The following is a 13596-nucleotide window of genomic DNA, read 5'->3' as shown; positions in this document are numbered from 1 at the left end:
GTCGTGATCCGAATCCAGACACCATAGACATTCTTGATGAGGATCGGTGATGGACATCATCCTCCCACATGAATCGCATGGCTTAAATCCTTTCTTCTTCGTTGACATCTCGACGGAAGACAGCAAAACCAAGCAGATACAGAACAAAAGTTCACAATAGTAACAAAGTAACTATCCATAACACAGTAGATCCCAAGAAACCGTTAGCGTCGATGACGCGGAAAAATGGGAACTGATGTCATCACGCCGACGTAGGCCTAATAAGGAGTCAGTGACGTCAGTCGGAGTCGCGCGCGATGCCGTGCTACTATGACGTTGTCCACGCCGGCGTGCTACAAAAGAATTTTCTGAATGTTGCTGACGCAGGGGGATATTCACAAGGTGAGGAATCCACTGGCAGATGTATACATCAGAAATACATATTCTTTTTCTCCTGTTTGTGCACACTGGGCAGGCTAAGCACTTACGATTTCCTTTGGTTCTCTTTTGCATCATACATAAAATGTAGTACTTGTGGATAAACAGTTTTCTTTCTTATGAATATTACGTTTGTTATTATTGAGTGTTCAGTGCTGGACTTCTAGCTGCGCTGTCTGAAAGGACTCTAATAACATTCCTCTGTAAAAGTGGAAGAAATTAAGTACCCCTAAGAGCACATACATTTAGCTCCAGCTGATTTATGCGGAACTTTATCTCCTGGGCTGATCAACATCCTTGGGTTCTCAAGTCTTGGCAGAGAGCCATACTGATAAGAGGTGATTGTCAACCTAATTTCAGTAACAGGTTGATTTGGATTCATCTTCCTGCATGATGAACAGCCATCGACGTCGTGGTCAGACGACAAACGGGTCAGTAATAAATATGTGACCTCCGCATTCTTTACAAGGCTTAAAGGGTGACTTCCTCTGGCAGACATGTCAAAACACATAAAGATACAATCAAAATTACAAAGTATCCAGTCGAAAGTATGGAGAGTCTCAGAAAAACCGTTAGCCTCGACAGCGCGGAAAAAAGGGGAATGGCGTCATCACGCTGACGTGGTCCTGTTATGGCTACAGTGACGTAATGTGGAGCAGCGTGCGGAGCCATGGCATCATGACGACCTAGTCGGCGTGGCGAGCTAGGAAAAAATTCCATGGAATGCTGGGGCAGGGGATATTCATATGGTGAGGAATCCACAGGCAGATGTATCCATCAGAATAGCTCTTTTTGAGAAAGTAGCAGGCTACCATATTCATCTCTATAAATTTTTCATCCCGAACATGACTCTCCCTCTGTCAGAGATGGAATTGCTAGAGAGTAACACCCTCTTCGAATGGGTCAAAAAAGAGCTCAAATACTTGGGGATTAAAATCACTCCTAAGATATCTCATCTATATGGGGCCAACTATCCCCTGCTTCTTAGGCAAATCTAAGCTAACCTCAAAAGGTGAGGGTTCATGGTTGGATTGGAGAAGTGTGGCTCACCGGTTAGAGGCGGCAGACCCAGAAGCAGAGGTCGGCCCGGGACCAGGGTTCAATTCCTGTCGCGGCAGGGTACGGAACCAATGTCAGCGGGCTCGATAAATCTCGCCTCGGTGCCTCTCTAACCATGGGTCCCACGCTGCAACTCTGGGCAATAGCTTGCTTAATCTCCACAACGGCCCCCTCACTGCCGGGGATGCCTGGCTTCACCTTGGGGATGCCCAATAGGGACCATCTTACAGGGAAAGCCAGGACGGGTTCCCCAGCGGTACACAGCGCCAAGAAACCCCAGGGTGAACGTGCGCTCTACAAATTCATACTAACATAACATAACAAAATGACTGTCTTACCACTATTGTTATACCTTTTCAGGGCCTTACAATTGAAATGAAAACTGGGCTCTCTGGGGACTACCTTTATCTGGCAGGGCAATCGGCCCAACTCCTTAATAAATTACTGTGTTTGCCGAGGGAGGCGGGAAGAGTTGGCCTTACCAGACTTTCCCTCTCATTATAAAGCAGCACAACTGAGAGCAATCTCCGAATGATCTCTGAGGGAATCAGACAAACACTGGCTTCACATGGACTGGGCAATAGTGAGCAGATATATCTGCAACTTGCTGAGGAAACCAAAAGAAGACCGACCCCCTAATGCATACATTAGCACACCCACGAAAAAAGACCCTCAGAGCCTGGGATGGTGTGAGTCCCTCCTCAGCTTGGACCACTTTCCCTTCCCCGTTCACGCCAATCCATTTAAATCCGGCCTTCCGCCGGTACTTAAGCGATCTCTGGGGATAAGGTGGGTGTCTCATCATCTTGGGCTTGTTTCAAGGATGGGATATTCTTACCTTTGAAAATTGTCAGCGAGACTTTGGACTCCCAAATTCAGAGAGGTACAACTCAGAATTGAAACTCTGGGTACTACATCCAGACATGAAAGACACCGCCACTAGAGAACTCTCCCCAACTGAAAAATGTGTAAGGTAAGCGGAGGGTGCTAAGTTTACCATCTCCTTTCTTTACTTGCATTTAATTAATACAGCCCCTACAATTCGACCACGATACATGGACTTCAGGTCCACTGTACTGGGGGGAGGTATCCCCGAGGAACACTGGCAGAGGCTATGGCGTGATACACCACGGTTCAACCACTCTATGGGGAGGCCCATTACAAATTATTTTATGACTGGTACTTATACCCTCCTAAATTCAAAAAAATATTTCCCGGAACGACTGACCTGTGCTGGAGAGGGTGTGGGTTTCAGGGAGACTTCCATCATATATAATGGGACTGTTCTATAATCCGCCCATTCCGGTCTGAAATGTTAGCACAGATTAAAAACATACTGGGATTGCCGATCCCTTCCACAACGGCGTTTGCCATGGTGGGGTTGTTCAACAAGGCCCTTAAACCCTGAACCTCAAGCCACCGCACAATCTCATGGTTATCCCAAGGGGCAGCCAAGACAGCGTTGACAGCCTTGTGGGAAAAAACAACGCCCCATCAATTACACAGTAGCATACCAGATTGTGGCAAGCCTTGGCAATGGAAAGAATGTCGGACTTCCTCCGGGATAACTTTAAGAACTTTAAATATACCTGGGGCCCTTTAGTCACCTTGCTGTCCATTGGCCTCCCACTCACGTCTTGCCCCACACAAACACAGTTGCTTTATCTTTACCAAATATAGCACCTCTCCACAAATATAAAACCTTAAGAGGACCCAAACCTGCTTGAGGTCCCTTTTGGGCGAAGGGGGAGGTGGGAGTGGGTGGGTCCCTCGGGCCAGGTACACCTGTACTCATTTCACAACGTATGACTTTGATAATCTCACTCATGGTTTATAGTTGACAGTGTTTTTTGGGGGAGTGGATCATGGTTGTCAACACCCACGGAAAACTGTCTCAATAGCGTTCAAATGTATTATGCTGATGATCCTGTTGTCAATTGGTGACACTGTATAATGCTGTGCCGTGTTAAAACTCAATAAAAACAATCTGACAAAAAAGAAGTACCATGGTTGAATTTTGTGCACGGGTTGCAGATGCTTCTGTTTAGAAGTGTTTAGAAGTGCAACATTTTGACCTAACTCTATTCGACTTTTGTTCCCAAAACATTAGAAACATCTTATTTGCAGCATGTAGATAATTATGAAAGATAAGATTCATTAGAAATATTAGATTTTGATGACTTACAAAAAACGTCCAGTCCCTTTTTTGGCAGGAGACCATATTTCACAATAGCCCTTTGCAGGAAGAAACTCATGTTTAACACCTGCCATCAAGAATGTTCTGAACCTAGTGAACAAGTTACTTACCTTCGGTAACGCTTTTTCTAGTGGATACACTATCTGCCTGTGGATTCTTCACCTTGTGAATATCCCCCTGCGTCAGCAACATTCGGAAATTCTTTTGTACCTTCGCACCTCCGTCGTCATAGAGGCATGGCATCGAGCGCGGCCCGCTGACGTCACTGACTCCATAATAGGCCCACGTCGGTGTGATGACATCAGTTCCGCCCTTTTTTCCATGCCTTCGTGGCACACAGACAGATCAACAACAGTAGATATACACACCAAGTACATAGTACCAAATACACAAACTAACACACACAGTGTGTAGCCAATGCAGGAAAGCAATTATAATAACACATTTCCTTTGACAATAAAATATTGACATTACAGTAAATCAGGTATAGAAGAGTGGACAACGGGCAGGCGGGTGGGTCAGTGAGGAATCCACAGGCAGATACTGTATCCACCAGAAAAAGCATTACCGAAGGTAAGTAACTTGTTCTTCTGATGGATACATCTGCAGTGGATTCCTCACCTTGTGAATAGAGTCCCACAGCAGTCCCCACTCCCGGAGGAGGGTGTCCACTCTCCTATACCAGAAAATCCTGGAGGACAGAACGCGCAAAGTGGCCGTCCCTCCTCAATTCGGAATCCAAGCAGTAATGCTTCGCGAAAATGTGGAGGGAAGCCCAAGTCGCTGCTCTACAAATATCCTCTACAGGTACACCCCTAGACAAAGCAGATGTAGCAGACCTTGCTCTAGTGGAATGAGCTCTTAAACCTTCAGGAGGTTCCTTACCCGCCAGAGAGTAGCAAATCTTGATACACAAGACAATCCATCTCGACAGCATGAGCTTGTGCACCGCCTTGCCTCTCTGGCACCAACAAAACCAACGAAGAGCTGGTCATCTACTCTGAACTCTCTATTTCTGTCCAGGTAGAACCTCACCGCCCTCTTAGGGTCTAGGCGATGAAGTCTCTCCTCCTCCTTGGAAGGGTGAGGGGGAGGATAGAAGGTAGGAAGGGTAATGGACTGCCCCAGATGGAAGGGAGGTACCACCTTAGGCAGAAAAGCAGCCCTGGTCCTGAGTACCATTCGTTCAGCATGAATGGTCAAGAATGGGGGCTTCGAACTAAGAGCTTGAAGCTCACCCTCCTTGCAGAGGTAATCGCAAATAGGAAGACCGTTTTAAAAGACAGCAGTCTCAAGGGACACCTGTGCAAAGGTTCAAAAGGTGAACCCATTAAAAAGGTAAGCACATGGTTCAAGTCCCATTGAGGCACAATAAAGGGAGTAGGAGGAAATTTGTTCACAAGACCCTTTAAAAATCTCAAGACCACAGGAGATTTTAATAAGGACAGCTGATCCGGCAAACAGAGAAAAGCAGACAAAGCCGAAAGATAACCCTTGACCGTAGCCACAGCAAAACCCTGCTGCGCCAAAGAGAGTGCAAATTGCAGAATATCAGACAATTTAGCCTTCAAAGACTTCTCCTCACACCAAGAAACAAACTTAGTCCATCTATAAGAATACATAGATTTAGTGGAATCACGCCTGGCCGATAAAATGACATCCACCACATCATGTGGGAGAGAAAAGGAATTCAGGTTGCCCCGTTCAATCTCCAGGCATGAAGGTGTAAGGTCTGAAGGTGAGGGTGTAGAACCTGCCCCTCTATCTGAGAGAGGAGATCTGCCCTGAGAGGGAGATGGAGCGGCAGGCATGAGGAGAGGTGGATAAGATCTGTGTACCACACCCTTCTTGGCCAATCCGAGGCGATCAATATAACTTAGGCCCGGCCTTGGCGAATCTTCCTCAGAACCTGAGGAATCAAGGGTATGGGAGAAAACACGTAAAGGAGTTGAGAGTCCCAACTCAACTGAAACGCGTCTCCCAGCGCTCGCTGCATTGGAAACTGGAGACTGCAGAATAACGGGCAGTGAGCATTCTCGTGAGTGGCAAACAGGTCCACCCGAGGAGTCCCCCACGTCCGAAAGACTTGACGAACCACCTCCGGGTTAAGCCTCCACTCGTGGTCGGCTGAGAACTGCCGACTGAGACTGTCTGCTCGCAGGTTCAGAAGGCCGGCCAGATGATTTGCAATCAGACAAATCTGATGGCTCTGAACCCAGAACCATAGACGCAGAGCCTCTCTGCAGAGGCAATGCGACCCTACTCTTCCCTGCTTGTTGACATACCACATCGCGGTTGTGTTATCCGTCAGGAATTGCACCGACTGACCGCGAAGGGAAGGGAGGAAGGCCTTGAGTGCCAAACGATTCGCCCGTAACTCTAGAAGGTTGATGTGAAGCAACCTTTCCTCTGGAGACCAAAGACCCTTGACCTCCAGATCCCCCAGATGGGCACCCCACCCTAAAGCGGATGCATCAGTTATCACTGTGGCCACCGATGGAGGCAGTTGAAAGAGCTTTCCTTGAGACACATTGCCTTCCACGCTCCACCAAGACAGATCCACCGCAGCTTCTCTAGAGATCCTGACTGACTCCCTGAGATCTCCGTTGTGCTGATACCACTGCCTGCGGAGGCACCACTGGAGTGCCCTCATATGCCAGCGTGCATGGTTGACCAATAGAATGCAAGAAGCATTCAGACCGAGCAGACAAAGGACCTTCAGGACTGGAACGACCGCTCCATTGTGAAATAAAGGAATAATTTCCTGTATGTCGCGAAATTCTTTGTTGAGGAGGAAATGCCCAACATACAGTTGTATCCAGTACCGCACCTATGAACAGGTTGCGCTGGGAGGGCACCAGGTGAGATTTGGGTACATTTATTGAAAAACCCAACCTGTACAACAACTGAGTTGTAACCTGCAGATGATGGAGCACCTTCTCTGGAGATTCCGCTTTGATCAGCCAATCGTCCACATAAGGGAATACCGGTATCCCTGACTTCCTGAGATGTGCCGCCACCACAGCCATCACCTTGGTGAAGACTCAAGGCGCAGTAGTAAGACCAAACGGAAGGACCGCAAACTGGTAATATTGTGCACCCACCAAGAAACCGATATACTTCCTGTGCGACTTCAGAATCGGGATGTGAAAATAAGCATCCAGTCTTCTTCCAGCAGCGCTTGAAGAACCTGTGCAAGGGTGAGCATCTTGAACTTCTCCTGCTTTAGGTAAAGGTTCAAGATCCTGAGATCCAGGATTAGACGAAGTCTGCCATCCTTCTTGGGATCAGGAAATACCGGGAGTAGCATCCCTGACCGCTTTCCTGCTCCGGAACCACCTCTATTGCACCTTTTCTTAACAGTGCCAGGACTTCCTCCTGCAGGAGCAGCAGGTGGTCCTCTGTGCAAAACCCTTGGCAAGGAGAGCAATTTGGGAGAAATTCCCAAAAGGGATGAGCATACCCATTCTCTACGAGATTGAGAACCCAAAGGTCTGATGTAACTGTGGAGCAGGGGTATGGGCGGACCGGAATAACAGGCGGGGAAAACGGATGAAGTGCGCTATGGTCAGCGAGGTTTTATTAGGAGTACAGAAATAGGGTCCTTCAAGAACAAGTGCTGTGTGGTGAGTCCTGGGTGGATATGCAGGGCTGGGGTCGTCGGGATGAGAGTCTGGCGAGGTGGGGTCGTCTGGAGGATGTCCGCTGCTGGGCCGAGGTCGTCTTGTCCAGGGAGAGGCACCGGTGTCCCTCGGAGGTATACAGGAGAGAGAAAAGTACAGGGCGATTAGTCCTGAGCAAAAAGGACTTCTGAGTACTGCCACCTACACCGGGGAGTGAGGGAGTTGAAAATGAGCGTGAGGAAGGGACGGTAGGGTAGGTTGGGAATGGAAGGCAAGAGATGGAACGGGGAGAGGATGTTGCGTGTGGGGGAATGGTGCTCAGGTCTTTTATACAGTGCCAGTGATAGGATTATATATATTAGCTACAGTGATTAAGTGATTGTGTCGTCCTATATACACTATTTTACAACTAACTACAAGGGAAACATGGAGAAAGGTAAGTGTACTCACGTGCCGGCATAAACGGCAAGAACTGCGCCGAAGCATAAGCTTGTGGAACTCCCAAATTGTATGCCAACGGACCCATGGGACCAGCCGGTGCTCCAGAGGGGTACATGGCTCTCGCATAAACACCATCCATGGCATTTAAGAACTGCAAAGGGACTTGTCCTGGACCCGGAAAAGGAGGATATGAACCACCCGGCTGCTCTCGAGGAGGCTGCACCGGAGTCGACTCCTCTTGTTCCTCGGGTTGGTGAGCCGGAGTCGTCGAATCCTGAGGAACGGAACCTCTTCCTCCTCCTTAACTGGAGCCGGAGCCGGAGAGGGATTGGACACCTGAGCCGGTGAATGCTCCGGCGACTCCAAGGGAAAGGCCTCACCTACCGGATCCGGAGAAGGAGATACCATATCCTTTCGATGCCGTCTACTAGGCGACTTCGCTCTCGAATCAGACTCCTTTCATGAATGGTGCCTTGACCCATGCTTCCTCTTCTTATGTTTCTTTTTCGTTGATCTGGAAGCATGTCCTGATGACGACTTCGAAGCTGACCTCGACCTGGACCTCGACCTCCTCGATCGCGACCACGAACTCTTCTTGGCCTCTTTACCTTTTAATTTGGCAACCAGGAGCTTCGCCTCACGTTCACAAAGGGCTTTTGGATTCATCTTACTACAGGAATGACAACGTTGGACGTCGTGATTCGAACTCAGGCACCATACGCAGTCATCATGCGGGTCAGTGATTGACATCATCTTCCCACATTCGCCGCACGGCTTGAAACCAGTATTCTTAGTAGACATCACGACAGGAGTCAGAAACACTGGAAAAGACACAGAAAATCACAATAGTAACAAAGTTACTATCGACGCTACAGAGGATCCCTCGAAAACCGTTAGCGTCGACGACGCGGAAAAAAGGGAACTGATGTCATCCCGCTGACGTGGGCCTATTATGGAGTCGGTGATGTCAGCGGGGCCGCGCACGATGCCGTGCCTCTATGAGGTTGTCCACGTCGGCGCGAAGCTACAAAAGTATTTCCGAATGTTGCTGACGCAAGGGGATATTCACAAGGTGAGGAATCCACTGGCAGGTGTATCCATCAGAAAAAAAAAATTTCATATATTTTTATTAATTTCAAACTTTGAAAGTCACAGACAATGATAAGTATACATTACAGACAATTGTAGAGCAGAATCTTAATATCAGGGAATGTACAGTTTTCAGTCACTTATTTCAAAAGATTGTGCCGTAGGTTGTCTTAGTTCCATTTCTACAGTTGGGGAAATACACAGATTCCCCAAATACACATTCCACTTGCCCCATTTTTTGTCCCACTTCTTAGGGTATCCTCTCGATTTAAAAACCTCTTTCTCAGCGATCATGCACTTTTCTAGTTCCGTTGCCCATATCCTGTGTGATGGTCTTTCCACCACTCCCCACTTTTTGACTATTTCCCATTTCACTAGGGTATACCCCAACGTGGCCAGTTGTTGTTCCACCTCCGTGAGGTCAGTCGCCTCCCATATATTAAGTAGCTCGAGTTGTGGTGTAAGGGTTAGTGCCTTCCCTAGTGCGTCTTGTATATGTTTTGTATCCCCGTCCCATATGGGTCGTATGTTCGGACAATCCCAAATAGTGTGAAGAAAGGTTGCGTCTTGGTGGTAGCCCCGCAGGCATAACGAGTCTGGTCTCAATCCAGATAACCTAGTAACGTTTTTGCTTCTTGAATGCACCACTGTATTAATTTACTGATAATCTATTTAAAAAGTATTGTTGCTGAAGACATCTACCAGTGACTTAATACCAGCGAAGGAATACCCAGAAAATAGTGCTTTATTATGCCAAAACCCAAGGACAGACCATAATCATGTTAAATCAATCAATCAATCAATCAATCAGTGACATTTATAGAGCGCACTACTTACCCGTTGGGTCTCAAGGCGCTTAGGGGGGGGGGGGTGCCGTTACTGCTCGAACAGCCAGGTTCCCGGCGCTTGCTTAGGGAACCCGCCCTGGTATTCCCCTGTGAGATAACCCCGGCAGGGTATCCACAAGGTGAAAGCCAGGCATCCCGCCGCGAGGGGCCGTTGTGGAGATTAAGCAAGCTATTGCCCAGAGTCGCAGAGTGTGAACCCGTGAGTCGAGAAGGCACCGAAGCGAGAATTATCGAGTCCGTGGAATTTTTGAGCCCAAGACCCGCCGAGGCGGGGAATTGAACCCTGGTCCAGGGCCGATCTCAGCTTCCGGGTCTGCCGCCTCTAACCCCTGAGCCACACTTCTCCAAGAGGTGGTCTTGGGTCAGGCGCAGGTCGGCCGGGAGGGAGTTCCAGGTCTTGGCGGCCAGGTAGGAGAAGGACCTTCCTCCTGTTGTCGCTCTACGGATGCGTGGGACGGTGGCGAGAGCGCGGCTGGCTGAGCGGAGGTGACGTTTGGGAGCGTAGAAGTTGATTCGGGTGTTGAGGTAGCTCGGGCCTTGATCGTGTAGGGCTTTGTGTGCGTGGGTGAGGAGACGGAAGGTGATTCTTTTGTTGACGGGGAGCCAATGAAGGTCTCTCAGGTGTCCGGAGATGTGGCTGTTTCGTGGGATGTCGAGGATGAGTCTGGCTGAGGCGTTCTGGATCCACTGGAGTCTCTTCTGGAGCTTGGCGGTGGTTCCGGCGTAGAGGGCGTTGCCGTAGTCCAGTCGGCTGGTGACGAGGGCCTGGGTGACGGTCTTCCTGGTCTCCGTGGGGATCCACCAGAAGATCTTCCGTAGCATGCGCAGGATGTTGAAGCACGCTGAGGAGACGGCGTTGACTTGCCTGGTCATGGAGAGGGAGGAGTCCAGGATGAAGCCCAGGTTGCGTGCGTGGTTTGTCGGTTTGGGTGCGGTGCCCAGGGCGGGGGGCCACCAGGAGTCGTCCCAGGCGGTGGGTGTGGAGCCCAGGATGAGGACCTCCGTCTTGTCTGAGTTCAGTTTCAGGCGGCTGGTCGTCATCCACTCGGCTACCTCCTTCATCCCTTCGTGCAGGTTGGCTCTGGCGGCGGCGGGGTCGTTGGTCAGGGAGAGGATCAGCTGGGTGTCGTCGGCGTAGGAGATTATGTTGAGGTTGTGTTGGCGTGCGATGGCCGCGAGGGGGCTCATGTAGACGTTGAAGAGGGTAGGGCTCAGCGAGGATCCTTGAGGGACGCCGCAGATGACTTCGGTGGCCTCTGACTTGTACGGTGGCAGGCGGACTCTCTGTGTTCTTCCGTCGAGGAAGGAGACGATCCATTCCAGTGCCTTCTCCTGGACTCCGACGTTGCTGAGGCGCTGCACTAGGGTGCGGTGGCAGACGGTGTCGAAGGCCGCGGAGAGGTCTAGGAGGATGAGGGCCGCTGTTTCTCCGTTGTCCATCAGGGCTCGGATGTCGTCGGTGGCGGTGATGAGGGCGGTCTCGGTGCTGTGGTTGGCTCGGAAGCCGGACTGCGAGGGGTCGAGGGATCCGTTTGTCTCAAAGAAGGCGGCCAGCTGTTTGTTGACGGTCTTCTCGATGACTTTGGCTGGAAACGGGAGTAGCGAGATGGGGCGGTAGTTCTTGAGTTCGTGGGGTCTGCTGTAGGTTTCTTGAGTAGAGCGCTGAGTTCGGCGTGCTTCCAGCTCTCGGGGAAGGTGGCGGTGTCGAAGGAGGTGTTGATAATGTCCCGCAGGTGGGGTGCGATGACAGCGTCGGCCTTGTTGAAGACGTGGTGAGGGCAGGGGTCAGTCGGAGATCCGGAGTGGACGGAGTTCATCATGCGGACGGTGTCATCGGTGCTGATCGCAGTCCAGGCTCGGATGGTGGTGGTGGGCGGCGTTGCTGTGGTTGTGGCGTGCGTCGGATGGGTGCTGAAGCTGTTGTGTATGTCCGCGATCTTGTTGTGGAAGTAGGAGGCGAGGGAGTTGCAGAGGTCCTGCGAAGGGGTGATGTCGTTGTTTCCGGCGTTGGGGTTGGAGAGCTCTTTCACGATGTTGAAGAGTTCCTTGCAGTTGTGTGCGTTGTTGTCCAGTCGTTCCTTGAATGCAGTTTTCTTGGCGGTGCGGATCAGTTGGTGGTGCTTCCGGGTGGCGAGTTTGAGGGCGGTCATGTTGTCCGGTGTAGGTTCCTTTCTCCAGACTTTCTCGAGGGCTCGGCAGTTCTTCTTGGAGCTCTTGAGTTCGTCGGTGAACCATGGGGCTTTCTTGCTGCCGGGTCTGCTGGGCGGGGTCCTCAGAGGGGCGAGTTCGTCCGCACAGTTGCTGATCCACTTCGTGAGGTTGTCGGCGGCCTGGCTGGGGTTCGCTGAGCTGGCAGGGGGGTGCTGAAGTGTATTTCATTAGCTGTAGAAATACATCATTCAATTGTAGCTGGGCCGAAAGCCTAAAAAGTGTATGTTAACTCACAATAATGTAAACCACTTAATCGAAAAACAATATAATACATGAGCATGTGCTTTATGTTTTGCAAGTTCCAATATTATTAGCGATTCAACATTCTTATTTATTACTTCATCTCCAAAAGCAGTATGAAAGTGGCCACTCAGGGCATTAGAACGTGTGGCTACAACCTTACCCATTATAATGTCTTCTAAGTATCCAACAGCAGTGTCAAACTCAGCATCAGAGGGGGAAGAACTGAAAAAAAAGAGTGAGGCTGTTGATAAACCTTCTTCAGGAAATATAATGACAAAAATATAAAAATGTAAAATACAATACAAACTTTTTTTTACAGACAAAATGCTTAAATCTATTTCAAAAACTAGAAGAAAACAAAATACATGTTTTCTTTTGCAGTACTATTTACAAGACTGAACATTGCTAGAATATTTATTTTTATAATTCAACAAAACTAAAATGATATTATCATGCAAGACCTATATTTACTCACATTGCTCCGAGGACTTATAAACGTTCTAATAAGTAAAATGTAAAGAGTGGACTTCATGTGAATAACAAATTTAAACAACTAGTTATCATACTAGAAAGTAAAAGCCCTATAAGGGTATGCTTTTATGTCACTCTTTGGTCTCGCCTAGATTAGAACCAAGAAAGACTAAAGCAAGGGGTCTCAAAACCGTTCTGTAGTAAGAGCTACTTATGGTCAATGAAACTCATCCTGAGCTACTAAAGTTATTACTGTTTTAATGGTGACGACATCAAGGCAACATTATATTCGTCGCCACCATATATATGCAAGATAACGAGCAGTGATCACCGCAGTACATCAGGCAGGGTTGCCAGCAAATATGTAAAAAAAGGCTTTGTCAATGTGGATTGCTTCTACGTGGGTTATGAACAATAGCCATAGCTGCAGTGCCTTGGTATTAAAGCAATAGTATAAGTAATAAGTGCTGAATGATTGATCTGTCAGTTTCAGCTTTAAATATATTTTGGAAAATAAAATATTTTTCTCCAAACATAGGCTAATGAGTTCTGAAAATGCATAAATTTTCATCTCAAATACTTGCTTTCCATTTTTGGAAAACATATGTTAACTCAAACCAAGCAAAGCTTCTGATTTACTAGGCTGGGCTGCACACAGGAGAGCTGCTCACACGTAGCTGGCGAGGTACCAGTATCTCAAGAGCTACTTGTTCGAGAAGCATTGAATAAAAGAATTACCTTTGAAGATGTAAGTATTACATACAGCTAGTTCAAATAAGCTGGGAATGCAATTTTATAGGTCATCTTATAATTTTTCTAAATTTGAACAGCAGGAGAGGAAAATAATGTCACAGAAAGATCATAATCTCGGGCCTTATAGAGCTGAACAACTCTTTTCATAGATATTTAAGGCTTAGACAGCAACACATCTTTTAAATTACACGTTTTAAAGTCTGAGGACTAAGACATCACAATGTCATAAAGATCTCTCAATATA

At 48.4% G+C, this 13596-nt stretch overlaps 1 protein-coding gene across 1 annotated transcript in view; it reads right to left on the bottom strand.

Moving 5' to 3' along the window:
- The window catches only part of ARL2BP (ARF like GTPase 2 binding protein), a 332718-nt gene that overhangs the window by 176684 nt on the left and 142438 nt on the right, over positions 1–13596 (bottom strand). Inside the window, exon 3 of the mRNA XM_086947737.1 lies at positions 12289–12350. Within this exon, the coding sequence (XP_086803863.1) occupies positions 12289–12350 (62 nt within the window). The remainder of the gene's footprint in view (positions 1–12288; positions 12351–13596) is intronic.

This window comes from Lissotriton vulgaris, chromosome 12 (assembly GCF_964263255.1).
Source record: "Lissotriton vulgaris chromosome 12, aLisVul1.2, whole genome shotgun sequence".
In the NCBI taxonomy this organism is placed as follows: Eukaryota; Metazoa; Chordata; class Amphibia; order Caudata; family Salamandridae; genus Lissotriton; species Lissotriton vulgaris.
This window is presented reverse-complemented; position numbering and strand designations above follow the sequence as displayed.